Source organism: Meriones unguiculatus, chromosome 10, assembly GCF_030254825.1.
Source record: "Meriones unguiculatus strain TT.TT164.6M chromosome 10, Bangor_MerUng_6.1, whole genome shotgun sequence".
Classification (NCBI taxonomy): Eukaryota; Metazoa; Chordata; class Mammalia; order Rodentia; family Muridae; genus Meriones; species Meriones unguiculatus.
Genome location: NC_083358.1, coordinates 91624373 through 91650472, shown reverse-complemented (window position 1 = coordinate 91650472; position 26100 = coordinate 91624373). Strand labels below are relative to the sequence as shown.

The window sequence follows — 26100 nt, the reverse complement described above, 5'->3', positions numbered from 1 at the left end:
TGTTTTCCCTTGGCATCTGCCTCCACCCTGAGCACAGCCTCATAGAGGAGCAGTTGTGCTGGACACAGAACCGTTTCCTATATGTTGTGTTTTCACAGGAAGCTAAATAGAGCAGTTGTTTGGGAGTCAAGGGTATATTTATAAAATACAAACGAGGCATCCTTTGATTTTTAGAGCTATGCCTTTACTTGAATGCTAATGAGGTAGGAAGCTGCTTCTGTTCATGCTTTCTTTCTCTACAGGGTCTTATGGGTCCTCCAGGTCTACAAGGCCCTTCTGGGCTCCCCGGTGACCCTGGTGACAGGGTAAGTGAAGAAGGGATGCCATATTACAGCTGTGCAGCACAGGGACTTAAATTTAATCCATTTTTCAACTTAACATGGTACCTTGCTTCTGTTGGAGGAATGGGGAATGAGAATTCTACAAATTCAGGATTGCGCAACATTTTACTTAACCTTTCAGACAAATTTAAGTGGGGATGAAGAATTTATCTGCAACATCATTAGCAAGCCAGTTTTTTGTTTTCACGTCGCATATGCACATGAACAGTTACAGTAGACTAGGTTTTTCTAATTGGAACCCAAGGAGTTTGTCCTTGACATTCCTGTGGGCATCCATTTGTTTCTAACTTCATCTGCATAATTTCAGACATCGAATCTGATTGAAATCTTTGCTTACTTATTTATGTAATGTGTATCTGAGAAACGTGAGTGTAACTGTGCCGCATTCACATGTGTTGGGATGTGTGTCTGTGTGTGCATGACACGTGTTGTCAGTGAGTATGTAGAGCCGATGTTGATGCCAGCTGTATTTCGCAATATCACTCCATTTTGTACTTTGAACTAGTGCTTCTGGTTGAACCTAGAGCTTGCTAGCCAGGTTGTCCTACAGATTCCCTGCCTTTGCCTCCTCTGGAGTTCAAGAGTTACAAGCCATCTCTGACAGGAGAGTCAAGCATTTGTGTGGGAGCTGGATATGTGAACTCAAATCCTCATGTTTTTTAAGCAAACAGTTTACTTACTGTACAGTCCTTGACATTTTTATCATTATTTTTTATTAAATCACTTTAGTTGACTGTTTGAATTGTATCTTTATATATAGTTATATAAGTTTTAGAATTTGATCCTTTTTAATACATATGATTTGACTTAGTAAAGGAAAGTTTCATTTTACTGTAAACTGATATATATATATTTCATATATATGTATCACCCAATCACACATATATTTACATTTGTGTATTATATAGTTGATACTATATAATCATGTACATTTATGTTTTAAAAATGCAAATTTCTACACATATGTGCATGCCTGCAAAGACAAATTAGCAATGACAAAAGTTAATATTAGTCTTATCATTTTAACTTTAGTGATTATACTATTAAAGTGTCTATTTTGTAGATAATAATTTAACAAAGATATGAGATACACTTAAAATATCTATATATACATTAAATTCATGTTACCTAATTATCTATTAAGTAATACATAACCAAATTTTGTCAAATTAATTCTGTTTTCAACTGTAGGAACCTAAAATTTTCACACAGATTCCCCTCCAGAATATGCAGGAAGGCCTCATGATATTCAATTTTAAAGAGTAAATCAACCTTAAACTTAATTTGCATTATATTTAGATTTTGCATTCATAAGCACTCACTATTCAAGTTCTTTTCAACTAGTAAAAGGAAGTCCAGTCCTGTCTATGTGTATTTACCTAATGGAGATTAACCAATTCAGAAAGAGCAGGTGCATTTTCAGCAGTGAGACATCTTCTGCTATAATACGTTGTATCAACTGCTCCTTTATTCCATTTCCTTTTCTAGGGCCCACCAGGACGTCCTGGCTTACCAGGGGCTGATGGTTTACCTGGTCCTCCTGGAACCATGTTGATGTTACCGGTAGGTTTTGAAAAACGTTTTATAAAGATACATTTTATATCTTCTCATTGTGTAACTAAAAAAATGCTCCATTAAGTCATTGAGTAGAAACATTTCTGAAAGTTAGGAATGAAGGAAATCAAGGAGCCTTTGAAAATAAGGGCATTTTACTGAACAGAATTCTGGCAAATGTTACGTCTACGTCAAACCAGTTTTAATTTCCGATTATTCTTCATCCAGTGATATGTACGTAATCTTACTAATCATGTGAACAGTCCTGAACTGTAGATTGACAACAGGTCATTGAGCACATTACTATACCCTAACGCATTAGTTTACCTTAATGTGGACCATCACCAACACTTTTTAAAGAACTTAAGTGTCATCATCGCTCAAAAATTATTTGTCTTAATATTGAGTCTCTTGTAAAATTAATTAGTTTCTGTACAGCCACGAAAAACGTTTTTATCAGTTAGTGTAATGAAATTGAAAGAAATACCTATGTGGAGTGGAAAATTGACTCAAATGACATTTCAAGCTAAAAATTGAGGCAGAACTTGAGAATTTTACAGAGTATTAATAGCAAGCTACCTCAGGCTGGAGGAGAGAGACATTTATATTTTCTTTGTGTTCTCAGAGATTCCAAAGGTTTTGGTCACCAGAGCAGAACTGCATTTGGAACTTTTACAGAATCTAATACACTTGAAATTCTTATGGATGAATTGTTAGAATGGGTAGCATTTCCACACATTAAAATAGAGATGATGTTTTTTTTTTAAAAAAAGGAATATTACAAATAAAATTTGAAATTGGAAAATGATTTATAGTTGCTCTGACAGTGAGAGCGTGTAGTGCACAGCACTGCTTTATGAGACAGGCAGAACTGCACTCACATGGAGACTTTTCATTATGAAATGGTTTTGAACTTCTGTAAATATAATTTTTTTTAAAATTTTATTTTCAATCTAACAATTAAAGGACCTAACTTCGTAAGTCTGTCTAAAAGCCAGTTTTGCACTCACGTTGTCCTTTCCTAGTTCCGCTATGGGGGTGATGGCTCCAAAGGACCAACGATCTCTGCACAGGAAGCCCAAGCTCAAGCAATTCTTCAGCAGGCTCGGGTAAGAAAAGATGAACAAGTACTCACATGACCTGATTCTGTGTCACATCATTGTGTGTAGGCCCATGGAAAAGCGTTTTTAAACATCACATGGGATTTACATGGAAAAATTATTAAAGCATACTTATCTTTCTAGTGTTGATACTCACTAACTTAATATTAAATAAAAGACCCTTCTATTAGCACATACAGGGCTGACATTATCCCACCATGACATTATCCCACCATGATAAAAATGTACCTTTTTAAAACCTGATTTTTCTCTGATAAAGCGTGAGCCCAAAATTATGAAAATAATAGTGAACACAGCATGAGAATTTTATCATATTTCACTCATTTATATTCAAAACAGTAACTAAACCACCTTAGCATCAATAAAGTATTTTTTTTCTGTGCTGTGTGTTCTAGCTTTCACATTTTCGTTATTGAGTCTAACAATAATGCATCTAATCTGTGTTATGTCTGTGTACAACAAATAAACACATTACTTAGTTCTATGTTCAAGATTCATTAAAATATTTTGGACCAATTCTGTGTTGCACTGCCTGACTTGAATCATCATGATTTTTACTAAAACACTAACTAGAAAAATTTTACTTATAATACCTCTAGTTGTTCACCTTAATACATATCTTCAACAAAGATTGTGCTTGCACAATAAAAACAAAGAATGCTTTATTTTTTGGATTGTGATTCATAGTAGGAAACAAATAGATATCCTATTTGTTTCTGAAATCTATTGTTTTTTTAACTGATTAAATTTTGGTAATGTTCTGTATAAGACTGTGTAACACCTTGAATCGTGGCTTATAATTACACAGGACAATCTAGTTACATGCATTTCACAACTGACTAATCTTTTCTTAGCATGTATCTATTATACCTTTGTTTATTATGTACGACATGAGGACATCATGACCAATGACTCCTGTATTACAATGCCCTACTCGGCAAGCGACACTGAACTTGGTGTTTTTTATCTTCTAGATTGCTCTGAGAGGCCCACCTGGCCCAATGGGTCTAACTGGAAGACCAGGCCCTGTGGTAGGTCACAGAAAATATGTTAAAATTTTCCACTTAAAATGGAGCTCCACAAGGACCAAATATATCTGGGCACAGGGTCTTTTCTGAGACTGACATTCAACCAAGGACCATGTATGGATATAACCTAGAACCTCCACTCAGATGTAGCCTGTGGTAGCTCAGTAACCAATTGGTTTCCCAAAGTGAGGGGAACAGGGACTATTTCTAACAGGAACTCGATGACTGGCTCTTTGGTCTCCCCACCCCCGAAGGGAGGAGCAGTCCTGTTAGGCCACAGAGGAGGGCTTTGCAGCCAGTCCTGAAGATACCTGATAAAACAGGATCAGATGAATGGGGAGGAGGTCCCCCCCATCAGTGGACTTGGAAAGGGGCACGGTGGAGATGAGGGAGGGAGGGAGGGAGGGACTGGGAGGGAATGAGGGATCGGGACACGGCTGGGATACAGAGTTAATAAAATGTAACTGATAAAAATAAAATAAAATAAAATAAAATAAAAAAAGTAAAATTTTTATTAAATGACTTTGAAATAAAGTAGTGAATAAAAATACCTTTGTCCAAAGAAAATTAAAAAAAAAAAAAATGTCTTCCCACACCATCTTTCAGTCTCTGTTCATACCTCAGGCTAGCAAACCTATTATGCATGACTGGTATTGACTCATTTTAAAAGAGTTTTCAGTTTAATTTTTAATTTTTTTCTTTATTATTTTTATTTATTACAATTTGTTTACATACCAGCTGTAGCCCCCTCCCTTATCTCTTCCGGGTCTCACCCTCTCTCCCTCTCCCTCTCCTATGTCCACTGATAGGAGAGGTGCTCCTCCCCTACTATCTGACCCTAGCCTATCAGTTTTCATCAGGACTGTCTGGATTAATAATTCTGATCAGAAGATTTTAGGGAAGCTCTCATCAAATGAAAGAGAATAAAAAACATAATGAAATTTCATATCAGTTACTTAAGCCATATTTTCAATTTATTTGCATTCTATTCAAGTATTAAAATGCAATTTACATTAAAGTTTTAAAACTTAATTATATATTAGAGTTCTCACTAAAGTCCATTTGACTCTGACAATTGTGTAATTTTCATAGTTCATTTAACTGAAACTAATTTTTATACACAATATTTTGATCACAGTTTTTCTTCCATCCCCACCTCCCACTTGTTTTATTTTTATTATTATATTTATCATTTAAAATAATTTTTAAATTTAAATATCTTTTTCATTTTCTTCTTTTCCCCTAAATTGGAAAGAAAGAAGTCATAGTATCTTTATTTGCAGATAAGAGAGTACACATAAGTGATACTAAAATTTCCACCAGAGAAAACTCTTACAGCTGATAAACACTTTCAGCAAAGTAGATGGGTATAAAAAATATCTATACAGAATCAGTGCCTTTCCTTTATACAAGCAATAAATGAACTGAGAACAAAATTAAGGAAACAACATCCTTCACAATAGCCTCAAATAATTTAAAATATCTTGGTGTAACTCTAACCAAGCAAGTGAAAGACTTGTATGACAAGAACTTCAAGTCTTTGAAGAAAGAAATTGAAGAAGATATCAGAAGATGGAAATAGCTAAATTGCTCATGGATTGGTAGCATTGACAAAGTAAAAATGGACATCGCTCCAAAAGGAATCTACAATTAAATTCAATACCTAATGAAAGCTCAACATAATTCTTTACAGACCTTAAAAGAATGGTTTTCAACCACATAATAGAAACACACACACACACACACACACACACACACACACACACACAAACCCAGGATACCTAAAAAGTCCTGAATAGTCCTGAATAATAAAAGAATGGCTAGAGGGCTCACTGCCCATGATTTCAAGTTGCACTACAAAGTTAGAGTAGTAATTTAAGTAGCATGCTTCAATCTCTGGTACTGTAAAGATTGTAAATAAACTAAAAAATATACCAATATAATCAAATAAAAATTAAAAAGTGTTGCTTTTTATAAACTTACAATTCTTTTAATTCAGTCTTAAAATTTCACGATGTATGCTATAGATATAAGTTTGATATATATTCTCGTATTAAATGTTCAGATAAAATATTCAACAGAACTTAAACTATATATGCTTTTAGACAAATTATCAAATGTTAATTATTTATTCTTACTTTTCTGCTTTCAAAACACAAGGAATAAAACCTATATCAAGTCACTTAACAAAGTGATACAAATGTATATGCACCTGAGGCAAATAGGGAAATATTTTATAAAATTTTGAGATAAAAAGGAAGTTAGAAACTATGTTCCTGTTCTTGTTTTTTTTTTCTGTCAATTATGTGATGATTTTGATTACATGTAAAACAAATTAACTAACAACTACTGAGCAACTAATGCATATGTATTAGAGGATGTAACACAGCCAATAAAAGAAAAATAAACTGACCACTCTCTAATTATATTCAGTTCAGCCATAATAATATAATTTAATGCAGAACCCTCACGATTTACAGGAAATTAGTTTCAGATGTAACCCAATGGCAGCTCAGTCTCCATGGGAGTTTTCCTTAGTAAGGGGAACAGGAGTATTCACTGGCATGAACTTGGTTGCCTGCTCTTTGATCAATTCCCCCTGGCGAGGTGCCCTTACTAAGCCACAGAGAAAGAGTATTCAGACAGTCCTGCTGAGACCTGATAGGCTAGGGTCAGATAGTAGGGGAGGAGGTCTTTCCATATCAGAGGACTACTTGGGACATGGGCTGGGGAAAAGAGAAGGAGAGTGGGACTGGAAAGTGATAAGGGAGGGGGCTACAGCCAGTATACAAAGTGAATAAATTGTAATTAATAATAATAATAATAATAATAATAAAGAAAGAAATGGGATGGACATTGGAAGCAGGAGAAAACAAGTAACAAGACAGGAGCCTATCACAGAGGGCCTCTGAAAGACTCTACCTAGCAGTGTATCAGAACAGATGCTGAGACTCACAACCAAACCTTCAGCAGAGTGCTGGGAATCATATGAAAGAAGGGGGAGTTAGTATGGCCTGAAGAGGACAGGAGCTTGACAAGGACCAAATATAACAGAGCACAGGGGTCTTTTATGAGACTGTTTCTTCAACCAAGGACCATGTATAACTATAACCTAGAACCCCTACTCAGATGTAGCCCATGGCAGCTCAGTATCCAAGTAGGTTTTCCTAGTAAGGGGAAGAGGGACTGTCTGTGACATGAACTCAATGGAACTCAATGGCTGGCTCTTTGACCTCCCCCCATCCCAAGGGAGGAACAGCCTTGCTAGACCACAGAGGAGGAGTTTGCAGCCAGTCCTGAAGATACCTGATAAACTAGGGTCAGATGGAAGGGGAGGAGGACCTCCCTTATCAATGGACTTAAGAGGGGCAGGGAGGAGATGAGGGAGGGAGGGTGGGATTAGGGGCAGGGAGAAGATGAAGGAAGGAGGTGGGATTGGGAAGGATTGAGGGAGCAGGCTACAGCTGGGATACAAAGTAAACAAACTGTAACTAACATAAAAAATAAAAATTTAATTAAAAAATAAAAAAAGACATATCCAACAGTAATATAAAGTCAATTTCAAGTGAAAAAAAAAGTGTTGCATAGTAAAACAACAGACTAGCAGCTGGTATGATAGGTACTAACAGAATAAATGCTCGCTTCATCTTATATACTTGCTTTTAGTTATCTTATTAAATGTCTTATTTCATTGTAAAAAATAATAATAATAAAGAAAAACATGAAAAGACATTCAGCAGAAAAAAAGAGTTCCTTTTTAGAAGCTTGGAAGTTCTTGTTATAGATTTGATAATTTAAAAACACTTCTCATGTTTCCTGGGAGGCAGAGTAGGAGTTATTTTATTTTGAAGCCACCAGGAGGCTCTAGAAAGCTTCTTTCAGATTTATCAAATTTTTACCCTTTGTTTTATTTTGTTGTAACTCGGTTAATAGACTGCATACTGATTAACATAAGTCAGAAATCTTGTGAACACTTGAAGTAAGTTATAACAACCATAGTAATTTTTAATATTCTAAAGCATTCAGAGAGTATAGATGAGTATAGTATTTATTAGTAAATTCCACAATTCCTTTCTAAAGCAATTAATTTTTTCCCTTACAGTTAATCTACGAGACATCACTGTACTGTTTAAATTATATGAACATTTGTAAACTGTATTTACAATAACGATTCATGGTTACAGAAAAAAATGATCAAGTCCATCTGGGAAAATGTGGTGACATTATTTCACAATAATTATAACGAAAGCAATTAAGATCGTCCCAAAACAGTTTGTTGGCATAAAATGAAGTGCCTGAGAATTATCTATCTATAAAGAGTCGATTTTTCACAATTCTTTCTGTGCGAATGAACTCAGTCTCAGTGAAAATATACTGCCAGCAGTGCCTTGCACTGCAGTGGTTACTCATGCCTTGTTTACCAGGCAATGTCTGTTACAGTAAAAACTTTAACGAAAATTTCCCTGTGATTTCAAAGTTGGCCTCTGTTGATTAGTGAATGAAATACAGTTTATATATACGCCTAAAAGAGGACATTTTAGACACTGGACTTGAACCGCTCATTGCATTAGAAAGATCAAACTGATTAAGAAAATATATTTACTTGGTTGGAATATGAGTCTCTGGAAAGACCCCTGTGTTCAAATTTTCTGGTTCTGTTGCTCTCCTTGTGGAGTTCCTGTCCTCTCCAGATCTTACTATTTCCCACTTCTTTCATAAGAGTCCATGCACTCTGCCCAACAGTTGGACATAAGCCTCAGTGTCTGCTTTGATAGTCTGCAGGGCAGAGTCTTTCAGAGGCCTCTGTGGCAGGTTCCTAACTTGTTTCCTGTTTTCTTCTTCTTCTGATGTCCATTCTCTTTGTCTTTCAGGATGGGGATTGAGCATTTTAGTCAGGGTCCTCCCTCTTGATTAGTTTCTTTATGTGTACAGATTGTAGTAGGTTTGTCCTGTATTATATGTCTATATGAGTGAGTATATACCGTGTGTGTCTTTCTGCTTCTGGGACAGCTCACTCAGGATGATCCTTTCCAGATCCCACCATTTAGAACCCCTGCACAGATGTAGCCCATGGCAGTTCAGTGTCCAAGTGGGTTACAAAGTAATGGGAAGAGGGACTGCCTCTGACATAAACTGATTGGCTTGCTCTTTGATCACCTCCCCTTGAGGGAGGAGCAGCCTTACCAGGCTACAGAAGATGACAATGCAGCCACTCCTTCTGATAGACTAAGATCAGAAGGAAGGAGAGGGAACCTCCCCTATCAGTGGACTTGGAGAGGGGCATGCCTGAAGAAGGGGGAGGGAAGGTAGGATTTGAAGGGGAGGAGGGAAAGCTTTATGGGGGGAATACAAAGTGAATAAAGTGTAATTAATAAAAGTTTAAAAAAGAAAATATATTTATTTATTTTTAGTGAAAGCAGTGAATTAAAGAGCTTAAGTGACTTAAAATTAATTGGTTGTCTGTTTTACTTTTCTCTTCAGGGAGGTCCTGGTTCAGCTGGAGCCAAAGGTGAGAGTGGGGATCCAGGTCCTCAGGTAAGAAATGACTATTTGCTGTCTTCATTTTTGTATTGTCTATATTTATGTAGTAGAACACTTGAAATGTTAGGAGGAAAGAATACGTTTATATTACATTTAATCCCATATTGTGGTTTTAGTTGAAAAATCCTGAGTAGATTGCTAATTTTCCATTACTTGATTGAGCAATATTTAAATTGTGCACCTATCAGGTTTGAAAGTAGAAAGATAGCCTTACACAATGCTTTGGCAGGAGGAGCACTTTCATCTGTGTTACAGGGTTTTTTCTCCTTTATTGAACCCATGCTTCTGCAAACTGTAAACCAGCATATTGTTTCACGAAGATTACTTAGCAGATGTAGTGTAAGCTAAAGGCAGACCTTTGTGTATAGATAATAAGTAGATAGCAATGTCATATATATTATTGATATATATTTATGGTAGAAACAGACAGAAAAACAATTGTGATTTCAAAATAGGCTCATTTTTAATTTTTAGTTATTGTTTTACTTACGTTTTTGTCCTCTTTCTCTGTGGCTTGTTGAAGCCACCTCACCAAGGGGAGGTGATCAAAGAGCAGGCAACCAAGTCATACCAATGACTGCCCCTGCTCCCCTTACTAGGGAACTTCCATGAGACTGAGATGCCCATGGTCTACATCTGAGCAGGGTATCTAGGTCTCCTCCATGCATGGTCCTTGGTTGAATCATCAGTCTCTTCAGGCCCCCTGGGCCCAGATTCTTTAGCTCTGTTGGCTTCCTTGTGGAGTTCCTGTACCCTCTGAGTCTTTCTATCTCTCCCTTCTATAACATTCCCTGCACTCTGCCCAAAGTTTGGCTTTGAATCTCAGCATCTGCTTTGATAACCCTTCTAGATAGAGTGGACATTAGCCATATAATATAGGATAAACATACTAAAATCTATAGTCCTAAAGAAGCTAAACAACAAGGAGGATCCTAGGAAAGATGTATAATCCTCAGTCAGAAGGGCAAACAGGATAGACATCAGAAGTAGGAGAAGACAGGTAACAGGATGGGTGCCTTCCACAGAGGGCCTCTGAAATAGACTCATTTGTAAATAAATTGCAAAAATATGAATTCCCACTGACTGTGACAGTTCTTAATTGTTTATCCTTTCATAGTTTTTCTTCTTCATGTTTTTGTAATCATACTTTCATTATATCTAATGAATTTTTATGACATTTTTATGCATGCATACATTTTGGTTATATTTAACCACCAGTCCGTTCCCTTTAGACTTTCCTAATAATGCCACTTACTTAAATACAATTATATTTCTTTAAGTATGATAAGGAATAATAGAATCAGAGTCCATTATATACTTTGGTAACTATTATTAAGATAAAAATAGTCTTATAAATCCAAACATTTAAAAATAAACATTTTATAATGTTTTTATTATTATTTTATAATGTTTTTATATTGTTTTGTTGTTTGATACTCATTTGAGAATATCAAATGAGTTATTTCAATCGTAGTTACTCCCAACTCCTCCTCCTAACATGAGCTATGCCCATCTCTACCCTCTGCCCTGCCCAATCTGGTATTCTCTTTCTTTTGATTCTCCCCCCCTTTTTATTTTAAATCCAATTTTTGCTGCCCATATACTCGTGTATGTGGGGCTATCTACTGGGACATGGGTATGGGACTACCAAAAGGTGTAGTTTTAGTGAAAACTAACACTATCTCCCACAAACCTCTCAATTAAGAGTGATGGTCCCGCCAAGCTAGAATGTTGAATGGCTTGATTGTGTGCAGTCAACCAGAGCCACTCAGAGGTCATAAGTGCAACAGTCCTGTCATGCCAGAAGACACCAAAATTTTTATTACTATCCCCCCTCATATTTAAAACTTTTTTAACCCACACATAACCAGCGAGTACTGGTCTATTTTTTATCATGGAATTTTGTACATTTTCCAGGAAGAAATTAAATGAAACTATGCCTTATGTGATATTCTATTACTGGCTCTTTTGATACAGTATAAGGTTTTCAGGTTCAGAATATTTGAGTGCATCATCAATATTGCACTCTTTTCTTGTTGATAAACATTCTGTTGTGTAGACACCAAGTCTTCTTGAGACAAAACCCTAAGAAAACTGATGACAATATTTAACCAACTTAAGATATGGTAGCCCTGCTTTAAATGTTTAATCAACATTGCTATAAAAATGATTAAAGATACTACTGGTTCACTGGGAATTGCAGAAAAATATTGAAATATACTTCATAAAAATCTTGGAAGTTTATTGTTCAATGAAATTTGTGAAACAACATGTGTGCTAATCTACAGAACTGATGAATCTGCAGGCAAGCTATGTGTTTTAGGGCATACAATCTTTGTTGATTCTCTGTGTCCAATATTAGGTGATAAAGAAGAAGTATCTTTTCCATTAAGTTATATCCATATTTCACAGCTGGATAGATGGTGCAACAGTTAAGAGTATTACTATCAGAAGTTCTCTCTTCTCTTTGGTTCTCAGCACCCACATGATTGTTAACAACCACCTGTAATCAGTTTTAGAGTAACTGATGTCCTCTTCTAAAGTCTGCCGGCTGATTCATACACATGGTGCACTTATATGCTCCTAGACACAAACACATAGAATAAAATTATTTAATTTCCCAGAAGCAGAAAGACACACATGGTATATACTAACTTATAAGTGGATATTGGACATATAATATAGGATAAACATACTAAAACCTAAAGAAGCTAAGCAAGAAGAAGGACCCTGGGTTAAGATGATCAATCTGCATTCAGAAAGGCAAACCAGATGGACATCAGAAGAGGGAGAAAACAGGTTAAAGGACAAGAGCCTACTACAGAGGGACTCTGAAAGACTCTACTCAGCAGGGTATCGAAGCAGATGCTGAGACTCATAGCCAAACTTTGGGCTGAGTTCAGGGAATTTTATAAAAGAAGCGGGTGATGAAAGACCTGGACAGAACAGATCTGCAAGGAGAGCAAGAGAAACAATATCCGGGCAGAGGGGTCTATTCTGAGACTGATACTCCAAAAAAGGAGTATGCATGGAGATAACCTAGAACCCCTGCACAGATGTAGCCCATGGCAGCTCAGTGTCCAAGTGGGTTCCTAAGAAAGAACAGGGGCTGTCTCTGACATGAACTCAGGGACTGGCTTTTTGATCACCAACCCCTGAGGGTGATCAGCCTTACTAGGCCACAGAGGAAGACAATGCAGCCACTCCTGATGAGATCTGATAGGCTAGGGTTAGATGCAAGGGTTAGTCCCTTATCTGTGGACTAGGGGAGGGGCATGGGAGGAGAAGAGAGAGGGAGGGTGGATTTGGGAGGGAATAAAGAAGGGGGCTACAGCTGGGATACAAAGTGAGTAAATTGTCATTAATAAAAAATAAATTAATAAAAAATTAGTTTATTAAGGAAAAAAAAAAGCCCAGCGACATTTCTTGTGCTGACATTTTTCTCTTCCCTTTTGGATAGATTCATAATAGACTTCCTTTCTAAAAATAAAAAAAAAATTAAGCTTTGCTCTTTAACTTGCAATTATTAGACAGTCTCATTCTTAACCTCAGTTTGCGAGAGCATTGTGTTGTTAGAAAATGATCCTCCATGACTTTGTGGATGGATGAAGAACAACGCTGCACCAGGCCTTGTGCTGCATTGTAGAGGGAATTCAAGTAGATCTGTTTCAAGTAAACAAACTTAGTTGAAAACTTTAACAAGTCATGATGTTATACGAGATTTCACCTTGCTTCAAAGGTGATTAAATCTAATGTAATCAGTAGATAAGGAGATGAATCATCTAGGAAAAGTTATTTAAACAATTAAAAGAGAGGGGAAAGTGCTTGAGAACATAATAATAGTGTTGACGGCTCTCAATGACAGATATGTGGAAATTATCTTTCTGAGAAATGAATGTGTAACTAATCATAAAGGCTTAAAAGTATATCACGATATTTCTTTTGTTTGAATGTATTCACATCCACTTAAAACATTATGAAATGCAGTCTTTTATATGAAAAGCCACTTAAGAAAATTACTTTTCTGACTTCTGCTTTGTCAGAATTTTTATGCTGAAATAATCTTCTTGTGTTCAATTATGAAAGAATAGGGGGAGATTTGTTTCTAAAACCATCTTTTTTGATGCTATTGATTAAGATTTCCACATTGATTCATATATTTTTCATAGGGTCCTCGAGGTATCCAAGGTCCTCCTGGTCCTACCGGAAAACCTGGAAAGAGGGTATGGCTATTTTTCCTAGGGTGTTTTGGTGTGTTATTCCAATCGTCAGTGAGTTTTTCCTTTTGTGTTTATTGTAAGGAGACTCCCTTTAACCTTGCCTTTGGCATTTTCAGGGCCGTCCAGGTGCTGATGGAGGAAGAGGGATGCCAGGAGAAACTGGGCCTAAGGTCAGAACTTTATAACTTCCTATTCAGATTGTGTATGTTGCTTTATCCTTGACAATATCGTATTTTGATATAGATTTACACTTGAAATGCAGTGAACTTTACATTGAAATTATAGTCCCGCTCCAGAATGAAAATATGATGGTGATATGATCGCAATTTTACAGGGAGATCGAGGGTTTGATGGACTTCCAGGTCTGCCGGGAGACAAAGGTCATAGGGTAAGATACCCCTACCATATTTTGTCCAAGATGTAGGAGGAATTTTAGGACGTAAGATAGTTTTAATATACTGTTGGAAACCAGAAAAGAAAATTAACATTAACATTGTTTACTTCCTTTGGTAAAATTTTATATCTATTGGATATTGAGGAAATGTGGGTACAACTTTGTAAGAGGAACTAGTATATTTTTTTTCCTAAATATTTATAGACATTCGAATATTCCTTATGGCAAACAAATTGAGGCAGAATCTTTATACTCCCAGATGTGATAAAGATGAAATTACTAGAACAGTTGGAGAATTTAAATGAATTTTATTTTGAGCATTGCCACAGTTTTTCCATCTTGCATGTGCAAACAGCTCGGATAAGGACACCTGCAGACATCCTGGCAACATATTGTTTCTTTGTGATGCGCAGTTCAGTGCCAGAACTCATTAATTGCAAGGCTAAAGAAACTAATGCGCTGACTATTAACAACCATTAGTCATTTGTCAGTGGAAAATTAGGAGACAGTTTTAAAAACAGTAAGTATTCGGTTTTTGTGTGTTTCTTCACCAGAATGAGTAAAAACATAAGCCTGTTATTAGGTACATTGGAGAATGAAAAGGAAAATTCAATCTTACAGTCATCTAACAAAATAAGTATGCCTAATACATACCAGAATGCACATAAAATTTTGTTTTGTGAAAGAAATACAAAATATTTTTAAGCCTTTGTGAGTTGTGCTGATTTAATATGAATTATCCAGGAAAAAATGTTTTGCCATCAAAGTGTACCCATTCTTTAAGACAATCAGTAAACAAAATAATTTTCTGAATGAGTCACATCGTAATAACTGAAAATATTTTACATTATTTTCTTTCAATCATTTTTATTAACTACTGTGGGGAAATTTTTCTAGCATAATGATTCATAAAGCTAGTTAGAGTTTAAGCTTTTACTTCCCTGGAAACTACTCTAAGAAAAGTAAAGGCATCATAAATTTTCCAGGACAAGTGTCCTAGTTTACCTGGTTGCATTGGCCATCTTATTTACCTGTAAACAATCACCTTGCTTCCTATATTCATCCTGTTTATGTTTGTTCTGTAGGGGGAAAGAGGTCCTCAGGGTCTTCCTGGCCTTCCGGGTGATGACGGAAAGAGGGTATGTTAAGATTTTACTTCATTTAGATGTGTTTACAATTAAAACATCAAAAACCCCCAAATCTTTATGAATGTATACCTCTTTAAGAGTACCTTCTCCCCTTTTGTCAATGATAGGGAGAAGATGGAGAGATCGGGCCCAGGGGTCTTCCAGGTGAAGCTGTAAGCAATTATTTTCTTTATTTTTAAATATCTTTTATGAGGAATAGTGGCTTGTATTACTTATTTAGGCAATGCTAAACTCAGTAAACATTACACTGTACACAAATTAGCCAAGTCCATATGAAAAAGTGGAGTGTATACGCCTGCTCTTTTGTTGTAAAGAAACATCTTTGTGACTTGAGAAAAAGAAACGTGGAATGTAACATCTTTCAGGTAAAAATATTATTATATAGGTCCTTGTTGAAGATTTTTTATTTTCTAATATTACCGGTAACTCCAGAATTAATTTTTTTCTTTATGTAAATTAACTTTGTTATCAGAAGCAAGATACTAAGTTATATACTAGACGTAAAGATTATAAGACTTTTCTCCAGTAAATGTTGGTACAAAGGAGGCTCAGCGGAGGAGATTATTAAAAGCCATCTTAGGGGAAAAAAAAAGAAAAAGAAAAAAAAAGACTTAAAAAGCCTAACTTCAGCATTTATTTAACCTGCCAGGTCAATTAAGGTAAAAAAAAAAAAATAGAGGAAATTATTATGTTGACTTTCCTAACGATGGGAAAGAGCATGGAGGAGAAGGAGACAGAAAAATAATTTGAGTATAAATGTTGATAATTTAGGACCCTTCTATCTAGAAAATTATTCTATAAACTGCATAGATAGATACCCAGCTGTTTGTTCTTAAATGAATGCTCGCCCAAGATTAGTTTATCTTAAAGGAAAATGAATGAGAATTTAGGAATCTCTGGTTTTTCAACCTGTGTCAATATAATAACAAAATTGAGTGTGGCATTAAAATTAGAAAATAACACATTTTTCTTATTAAGAGCATTAGGCTATTTTATTTTTTTAAAAATATTACAAGGGATGCATCTGTTAATTGAGTCTAAGAAAGTTTCTGCAGTTAACACTGTTATCTATATTGCCTTATGTGCCTGTATAAACATTTACTATTTATATTGCATAAAATGGTGATTTAAACTTTTTTCAATGTATTGAGATAGGATGAATATGTATTTTGAATCTACATATTATTTTAATTTTTTTCAGCAAAAGAGGCCTTTTTTTTGCAATCTCTCCAACCTCAACAGCAATCATTTATTTTATTTTATTTTTTAACAACAATCATTTTTTTTTAATTTTTATCAATTACACTTTATTCATTCTGCATTCCCCCATAAGCCCCTCCCTCCTCCCCTCCCTCCTCCCTCTGCATGCATGCCACTCCCCAAGTCCACTGATAGGGGAGGTTCTCCTCTCCTTTCTGATCTTAGTCTATCAGTTCACATCAAAAGTGGCTGCACTGTCCTCTATTATGGCCTGGTAAGGCTGCTCCCCCCCCCCCAGGGGGAGGTGATCAAAGAGCAGGCCAATCAGATTATGTCAGAGGCAGTCCCTCTTCCCATTACTATGTAACCCAATTGGACTCTGAACTGCCCTGGGCTACATCTGTGCAGGGGTTCTGGGTTATCTCTATGAATAATCCTTGGTTGGAGTATGAGTCTCTGGGAAGTTCCCTGTGTTCAAATTTTCTGGTTTTGTTGCTCTCCTTGTGGAGACCCTGTCCTCTCCAGCTCTTACTATTTCCCAGTTCTTACATAAAATTGCCTTCACTCTGCCCAACAGTTGCCCATCAGGCTCAGCATCTGCTTTAATAGTCTGTAGGGCAGAGGCTTTCAGAGGCCCTCTGTGGTAGGTTCCTAGGTTGTTTCCTGTTTTCTTCTTCTTCTGATGTCCATCCTCTTTGCCTTTCCGGATGGGGATTGGACATTTTAGTTAGGGTCCTCTTTCTTGCTTAGTTTCTTTAGATGCACAGGTTTTAGTGGGTTTGTCCTATGTTGTATGTCTATATGAGTGAGTATATACCATGTTTGACTTTTTGCTTCTGGGACAACTCACTCAGGATGATCCTTTCCAGATCCCACCATTTACCTGCAAATTTCATGATTTCCTTATTTTTCATTGCTGAGTAATATTCCATTGTGTAGATGTACCACAATTTCTGCATCCATTCTTCAGTTGAGGGGCATCTGGGCTGTTTCCAGCTTCTGGCTATTACAAATAAAGCTGCTACAAACATGGTTGAGCAAATGTCCTTTTTGTGTACTTGAGCCTCTTTTGGATATATGCCCAGGAGTGGTATGGCTAGGTCTTGAGGAAGCACTATTCCTAGTTGTCTGAGAAAGCACCAGATTGATTTCCAGAGTGGTTGTACAAGTTTACATTCCCACCAGCAGTGGAGAAGGGTTCCCCTTTCTCCACAACCTCTCCAGCATGTGTTGTCATTTGAGTTTTTCATCTTGGCCATTCTGATGGGTTAAGAAGTAATTATGTCACATGGTCAAATTAGCTCCAACTCTGAAAAAATAATAATAAAACACATTTAAAGTAGGAATACTTTAAAGAGGCCTGTTTTGAGAGCATTTTTTATGCAAGCTTCCTTTTTTCCTTTTACTCCTCTTAGGGTCCAAGAGGCTTATTAGGACCACGGGGAACTCCAGGACCTCCAGGACAACCTGTATGTATCCCTGGGGACAGTCTGGGTTTTAAAGGAGAAAGCTTGTTGCCAATTTTTCCACAGTGCTTTTGAACACCTTAGCAGAGAATCAAGTTAGCTGACTTGCTCTGCTCTTAAGTTCTATGAATACTGCCTGTCAGGTTAACTGTTCACACTCTCCGTCCTTGCTCTTTCCTTCTGTTTGGGTAGGTTTTACAGTTTTCATGATTAGTCCCTACCATACATTGGAAAATGATTTCATGCTATCTTTAGTGTGTGCCTGGATGGGAAAGTACAGGTCTCTCTCTGTTTCATTAAATCCTAAGTCCTCATTTCTGTTTATTCCTAAAAGGACATTAAATCACCGCAGGCTGCTGGCTAGTATATTACGAGAGGTTTCTTGTTATTTTCAACTTTATCATGTAAAATTTAAAATCTATTCTGTTCTTCATTGAAGGGCATTGCAGGAATAGATGGCCCCCAAGGACCAAAAGGTAACATGGTACGTAGTTAAGATCTATAAATCCGTGTCAGCTTCAGCGCATTAGACTTACTGTTGTTAAATATAAAATATTCCACAATGTTTAATATATTTTTCAGACTTCTTGAGTGAAAACTGATTTTGGTCTAATTTTCAAGAATTAGAATAAAAAAAACCTATAATGAAAAGCCTTACTAAGCACTTTGTTTTTTTCTATGCAGGGTCCCCAAGGGGAGCCTGGACCGCCCGGTCAGCAAGGGAATCCAGGACCTCAGGTAAGTCTTAGCCACTTTTATTTCCTGGGAGATAGTGGATTAAGATGATATTATTTGTGTGTAAGTGTGTCTGCAGGTGTGTGTTTTTGTGTGTGTGTGTGTTAGAAACAGAGAGAGAGAGAGAGACAGACAGACAGACAGACAGACAAAGAGAAAGACAGAGAGAAACAGAAGGACAGAGACAGAAAAAAGGGAGACAGAGAGAGAGAGCAAGGTTCTTGTGAATCAATCCAAGTGCCAATGATTTTATTATTTATTTTGAACAGGCATGCTAATGAAACAATTCCTGACATGAAATAAATTCTTTTTTAACAGGGTCTTCCTGGTCCACAAGGCCCAATTGGCCCTCCAGGTGAAAAAGTAAGTTGTTCTATTATTCTTTTAATCATTGGTAAGCTAGTTTGTTATTGTCAACCTTCAGTAGGTATAAAGGCTGCTTTTTTTTTTTTTTGGATAAGAAATCTCCATACTTTTACCTTTCATTATCAAAGTAATACAGTAACCTGAAGTAGAACCATGCTAATAAAAATTGGATAGAATTTATTTAATCATTTTTAAGTTGTCATTTTAAAAAGTGTAGGATTTCTACTTAGTTTGCTCTTAACATTATCAACAGTGGTGACTGCAGAAGTTAATTGAGATGAGTGATTGCTTTCTCTTTATTTTGGTTCATCTTTTCTTTCTTATTATTTAAAAACTCAAAGTCTGTAAATTTTGGACTTCTTTACTATTAAAAATCAGAATGGAAGCTGTGGAATTTCACATTAAAATTTACTTTTATGAAGGCTGGAGAGATGGCTCAGTGGTTAAGAGTTGCTGTCTGCTCTTTCAAAGGACCCAGGTTCAATTCCCAGCACCCACATGGCAGTTCACAGCTGTCTGTAATGCCAATTTCAAGGGATCTGACACCTTCGCACTAAATGCACATAAAAGAAAAATGAAATATATTATAAAAAAACAAAAAAGTAATTTAAAAAGTTTTTTTAAAAAATTGTACTTTTATGTACTTATCTAACACCAAAACCAAAATATCCATGACAGAATTATGACTAGAAAAAGTTAGTATATTCTTTGCATCTGATTAATGATGGTGTGTGATTTTTTTAATGTACTTCCAAGATTTTTTAAGTAAAACAGTTTATAAAATATATCTTAGACTTTATTATTTTGTGTGTATACGTGTTTTTCTTTCATGATTGTGCACCTCATGTGTTCAGTACCGGTGGAAGCCATAGGAAGGTATTAGATACTCTGGAATTGGAACTACAGATGGTTCTGAGCTGCCCAGTGGGTGCTGGGAATTAAAACCAGGATATCTGGAAAAGCAGCTAGTGCTCTTAACGGCTGAGTTACCTATTAAGCCTGTAAAATAGAAACCATTTCAACTGTAATCAGATTTGATTTTAACAATACTTGTTGCATGACCTTATAAAAGGGAAACTGGAACTTTCCATTGGCCCATTTCAATTATGTAAGTGACAAATAATATTGTTGTTAGTAACTCAGTGTCTGACCTGAAACTCTATGTAGTCCTGGCTGGCTTCTAACTCACTGGGGATTGTCTGCCTCTGTCTCCTGAGTGCTGGGATTAAAGGTGTCTCCCACATCACCTGTCCAGTTCACAACTTGAGGGAAATTCTTAAGGGATTATTGAGGGACCTTTATTTACGTGGATGACTGTATTATACAGTATAGTGGTGTTATTGAAAAATACACTATGAAATTGAGGTATGCTCTGAAGATTATTTTAAGCCAATTTTTTAAGTAAACAATATAGTATTGAGCCGCAATTTCCTCCTTGAGTCTTTTTTATAGATCAGTAACTTTTAAACTTGACCATTCTTATCTTTTATTTAGCACTTTATAAACACCCCTTGTATATTATAAATTACATTTGAGATACATACCTCTTGAATTTACAACAGGACCTTATTTATTTCTTGGAGTGTTAAAAGAATATTCTCCTTGGGAAAACTGGTGTATTTGCATTCATATTGCAGTGCCAAAAATAAAATATGTGGTTTGGTGATTGCGGCTTTTGTTCACATTGTACTCCAGTATTTTTTCTGTTCTGAATATATTCTACTTTATAAATTCAAAGACTATCTTGTTCCATCAAAAAGGCAAGAAACTCTACAGGCAGTTATATAAAGATTGTATATATAGTATGTAACTTTATATCTTGTCGATATCAAGTAGTGAATATTTTATTGACTTTTTATCTTGTATTATTCTTTCTAAAATACTTGGTATTTCAAACTTGGTGAATAATAATTATGTCATGTACAATTTAACATTTGATATTATCATATTAGAATTAGCTATTTTAATGTCTAAAAACTGTCATATAAAGTTATTTTAGCTTATTTTTATTATATTTCTCATAAAGATTAATAGTGGTTTGCAGTGATAAACTACCTGTGTTATTTATTCTGACATTTTTGACAAGTAGAGTCTTTTCTGTGATTTAATTTCTTAGTTCAGAGTTCATATTACTCACATGTTAATTGATTTACAGAAAACAAATGATGTGACCCTATGAGCTCAGTGAGAAATACCAAGACACAAAGTAAAAGTGCATTAAAGACCGTGACTTTGAAGACTTGAATGCATACAGACTATGACTATATCGCATAATAACAGATGTTGATATTTCCTGGGACTCACTGAGACAAAGTGGATAATGCATACAAATGGCTTAACATAGTGCATAGAAGCACTTCATAAATTTTAACTTTTATTGAACTATGAAACACATGACACTCATTCATCTTTATTCTCACTTCACCAGCGAAAGCACAGGGAGTTAAAAACGCAGATAAAACATTCTGTTGTCATGAAACCTCCATTCAAAAGGAGATGGATTGAATTCAATTTCATTAAAAAAATCATCTCATTTTGGCAGAGTTTTAATATTTCCTGTTATTCCTCAAATATATATAATCGGCAAAGCTCCATGTACCATGGCTTGCCAAACTATTGGCACCTTTGCGTGCAAACATAATGAATGGACTCACTCTATGTTGGTCTACTGCATTTGTTTTGAAGAAACAAGATTTGTGTCCTGAAAATAAAGAATAACTTGAGTGACAGGCAAAATACTGCAATTAAATATTTAATGGTTTCTGATAATAACTGCAGTACAATAGGACTGCATCTTGTTGGAAGAAACTGAAAAGTTTAACCCCTTCTGAAAGGATATAAGTAGCTGAAAGTCATTTTCAAAAGGTAATTTTCCCGCACATAACTTAATTTTTGCTTTCCAGTAACGCTCTGCAATTCTACCCAACAGAGGTACAATGTTTATGCTAAATACCCTTTAATAATAGAAATATTATAAACTGCGTTTGAGATCCAGAAAAGCTGATGACATCCCTGCTCCTTTATCAACTATAAATTCTGGCTGCTGAAATGAACTGCAAGCAGTATTTTCTTGGGCTTCATAAATTTAATATTGCTATTAGAATGCCTAATTTTCCCCTAAGAGAGATATGTTTGCAGTATTTTTCTTTACAGTATTCTTAATTTAACAATCACGAGGTGACATGGAATTAGAAACTAAGAAACTTAGTAGCTAAGAAAGGACTAGAATGATCCAGTGGGCCATGACACTTTAGTCTTTTGCTGGATATTTATTAGTTTATTTACCATTTACATCAAAACAGATATACATTTCTTAGGTCCTAATAAGTTCCACAGAAACTGGCATTTACTAGAACAGTTTAAATATCACTATAACTCTGAACTGCATCTACGTCTATTAATAATAGGGCAGTCTAAGAAACACCATTAGACAGCCAGCTGTGTGAAAAACATGATGTCAGCAACACAACAACCATATGTGCAAATAGAGATCACACAGGTCAGGGACTTGATGTAACCTCATTTCAGAATCAAGACATGTAAGCAGGATGTGGATAAGTTTACAAAATAAAAATGGTAGTTTGGAGTAAACTTATTTTTCTTAAGTAGAAGGGCTAGCCTCTAAAATAATAAAAATGCATAGTGTAGTAAATGTTAATGTAATCACTTATTACTCTAAGCAAGAGTTATATAATATATATGATTATTTACTAAATACCTTTAAACAACAAACAGCACAATACATTTGTGTACATCATCACGAGCACCCTGGCAATAACTTTTCTCCTCTGACATTAAGAGGACAGCCTTAGGAACTTTTAACCTCTATTTTAATTTTGATCTGTATTTTGTGTATCTGATGCATCACTTACTAGCGCATTCAGTAGTGCTCATGGCTGCATCTTTGTGTAGGTGTTAATACAGTGTTATCAATGGGAATATCCAGAGCTTTACTCATCAGTGTTGGGAGTCAAAGCATTTCTGACCTGGATTACTTGCGTTTTTGTTCTGTTAATGCCAGTTTAATGTATCCTTTAAAAACTGATTTTTAAACTTTAATAAGGAAATATTTACAACAACCAAGCTGACTAAATATTGTGTATTTCATTGTTTTTTGACATCTGTTAAATTCGGTTTTCACTTGTCCCTATGTACGTTTTCAGCTATAAAGTATTTAAGACACTGCATGTCACTTTAAGATGGGTGCCACCATCTCAAGGTCATGCTGTCAGTGCTGTTCTGATATTCACCCTGTAGAGATTTTCATAATCTTCTTTCTTTGAAATCAAATATACATATATTTTTCTTTTTGATTAGGGGCCACAAGGAAAACCAGGGCTTGCTGGACTTCCTGGTGCTGATGGGCCTCCCGTAAGTCAAAGCTGTCTGTCTTGTCACTGACATTTCCATAAGCAGTCTTAAAAATAAATTTAACATGAGTCTTAGAAATGATTATGTACAGGCACTATTAAAAGTGAAGTGAGTCAGTAATTAAGCGTTGGTTTCTTTACAATGTGATGCCATTTCTATAAAGACATATATACCACCTTTGCTGAGAAGCTGAATCAATATCACAGTAGCCTCTAACTAAAGTAATCCACACACTGCACACCAGAGCCTGCCAAATCCCTCCTTCCTAAATCCACACTTTCTTCCAACATCTATTTCAGCTTGCCATTATTTTCAGTGACTGTAGCTTTCTAGTGTCTGTTTCTTCTCATAAAGAACATGAGCTCGTCTACTCCTCAACTTACCTCTCAGAGTCTGTGAGTCTCAGAGTTTCTGTTGCTGTAATAAGATGGCATGGTCAACACAACCTGGAGAGGAAGGGTTTATTCACTTCCAGGTAACAGTCCATTACTGAGAGAAGTCAGGACAAGAACACAAGCTGGGCAGGAACTTAAGAGGAACTACTGCAGAGGCCATAGGGGAAAGCTGAACATGTGAGGCCCCTCTTGGCCCTCTCAGCCTTCTTTCTTATAGACCCAGGACCTTATGTCCTGGCTGGACACCAAATGCAATGGTTGGGCCTTCCCAATTACCAATTAAGAGAATGTTTCAAGAATTATTTGTAGGCCAGTCTGGTTGGAGCTGGCTTGGAAGGTGAATATACACCTAGCCATCCAGGAGGCCAGGGAATGGTACACCACATTCATCACTTTCTTCAGATAATGTTTATGAAAATTCTTCAGTCTATAATGGGTTTCTCCTACTCTGAATATATAGCTAGAACTGTTATTCACTTACTCTAACACACATATAATTCCTACCTTCATTTTAAAATTATTTATATGGTCTCTTCAAACTACTTACTTAAGACTTGTGACAAGCAAGCCTAAGATGCAAAATTTCCTGTGCTGTTTCTATCTGCAGTTACAGAGCACATTTTTGATATGAATATACATTTTTTATTTATGGAATTTTAATAATACGTTAATATGATTAGTATCTTTGATCTTTCTATGTGTTTCCATCACATGCTCTTGCTGCCTTTAAAGGATGCACACATCATCCTTTTGTTTAAAGAATATAAGTCAGGTATAACTTGTTTCGTGTAAGTTTTTTGAGATTGAATTATTAATAGCAGGGTGTGTTACTTTACATGCTTTCCCCAAACTCTTTGAAAAGGAGTCCATATATAATGAAACATATATCCCTAAAATATAATCTTTTGTTTTTCTCTACCAGCTTCCAATGTTATTGAAAGCCATGAAAGTTGTAGAATTTTCAATAATATTTTAAAAATAAAGTATATGAGACCTGATAGGCTAGGGTCAGATGGAAGGGGAGGAGAACCTCTCCTATCAGCCCTTGGAGAAGGGCCTGGGAGGAGAGGAGAAAGGAAGGGTGAGATGGGGAGAGAATGAAGGTGGGGGCTACAGCTGGGATACAAAGTGAATAATCTGTAATTAATATAGAAAATTAAAATTAAAAATTAAAGTATATAATCTGAGTTTTTATAAGGTTTAACAAGATTAACAGTTACCATTAATACTACATCTTTAGCACTGTATGCTTGTCCCATACAGGGTCATCCTGGAAAAGAAGGCCAGTCTGGAGAAAAGGGTGCTCTGGTAGGTTACAAAGCATTTAGTGAAGGTCCTGTCAAGTTATAGTGCTCTTGATATAACACACGAGTCCATCTAGGATAGCTAATTTTAATTTTATGATAATAAATTTAGAAAATTGACTTACTATTATTTTTGTATGAAAAATTCTCATGGTAGCACAGATGCATTCTTCATGTTTAGTGTACATAGAATAAATTATTGTAATTATGATGAAATCTAATAAGAATTACAGAATATCTTTTCGTTATTTATGTACATATTAAACTTTTACATAGCACTTACTGAAACAAAATTGCAGTGCATGATTGAGTAATTTGCCAATGTGCCATACACTTAAGTCACAATGAATGTTTTTCAGGGTCCCCCAGGTCCACAGGGGCCTATTGGCTATCCTGGTCCCCGCGGAGTAAAGGTAACTGCTAAATGTTTTGTATTTGACTTCATTTCAAGGTAAAATGTTGTTGTTCTTTAATACATATATTTTGTTTCACAGGGAGCAGATGGTGTCAGAGGTCTCAAGGGATCTAAAGGTGAAAAGGTAAAATAGGATTTTTCGTTGCTTTTGATTCCCAGACATACAGTCTATAAAACGGATGTGTATTCAGCATTTGTTTTTCTTTTTGAAATACATAAAGCAATTACTTAAAAGCCAGACTTTTCAAGCATGTTTGTCCCAGAAACCTGAAAAAATGTTTGGTATCCCAGTCTGAGATGTAAATTGTAGCACAGATGCAAGAAAATGTCAAGAGCTATTCCTAAATCCTGTTTTAATTACATGTGTTTAACTTGATTAAATCACAGGTTTGTCAGTCTGTGTGGGTTGGCTTTGACATGAGGGCAAGTTCTGCTTATGGCTTATCAGTGCTTACTCATTTTGTCTCTACCAAAAATTCCCAGACTTACAAACTGAAATAA

At 35.8% G+C, this 26100-nt stretch overlaps 1 protein-coding gene across 3 annotated transcripts in view; it reads left to right on the top strand.

Moving 5' to 3' along the window:
• Positions 1-26100, top strand: part of Col11a1 (collagen type XI alpha 1 chain) — a 214391-nt gene that overhangs the window by 74129 nt on the left and 114162 nt on the right. For all 3 annotated transcript variants that reach the window (XM_060392852.1, XM_060392851.1, XM_060392850.1), the window contains 18 exons: positions 243-305; positions 1830-1904; positions 2921-3004; positions 3991-4047; positions 9526-9579; positions 13755-13808; positions 13922-13975; positions 14140-14193; positions 15285-15338; positions 15455-15499; positions 17963-18016; positions 18453-18497; positions 18698-18751; positions 19067-19111; positions 23432-23485; positions 25144-25188; positions 25544-25597; positions 25679-25723. In XM_060392852.1, coding sequence (XP_060248835.1) covers positions 243-305; positions 1830-1904; positions 2921-3004; positions 3991-4047; positions 9526-9579; positions 13755-13808; positions 13922-13975; positions 14140-14193; positions 15285-15338; positions 15455-15499; positions 17963-18016; positions 18453-18497; positions 18698-18751; positions 19067-19111; positions 23432-23485; positions 25144-25188; positions 25544-25597; positions 25679-25723 — 990 coding nt within the window. The remainder of the gene's footprint in view (positions 1-242; positions 306-1829; positions 1905-2920; positions 3005-3990; positions 4048-9525; positions 9580-13754; positions 13809-13921; positions 13976-14139; positions 14194-15284; positions 15339-15454; positions 15500-17962; positions 18017-18452; positions 18498-18697; positions 18752-19066; positions 19112-23431; positions 23486-25143; positions 25189-25543; positions 25598-25678; positions 25724-26100) is intronic.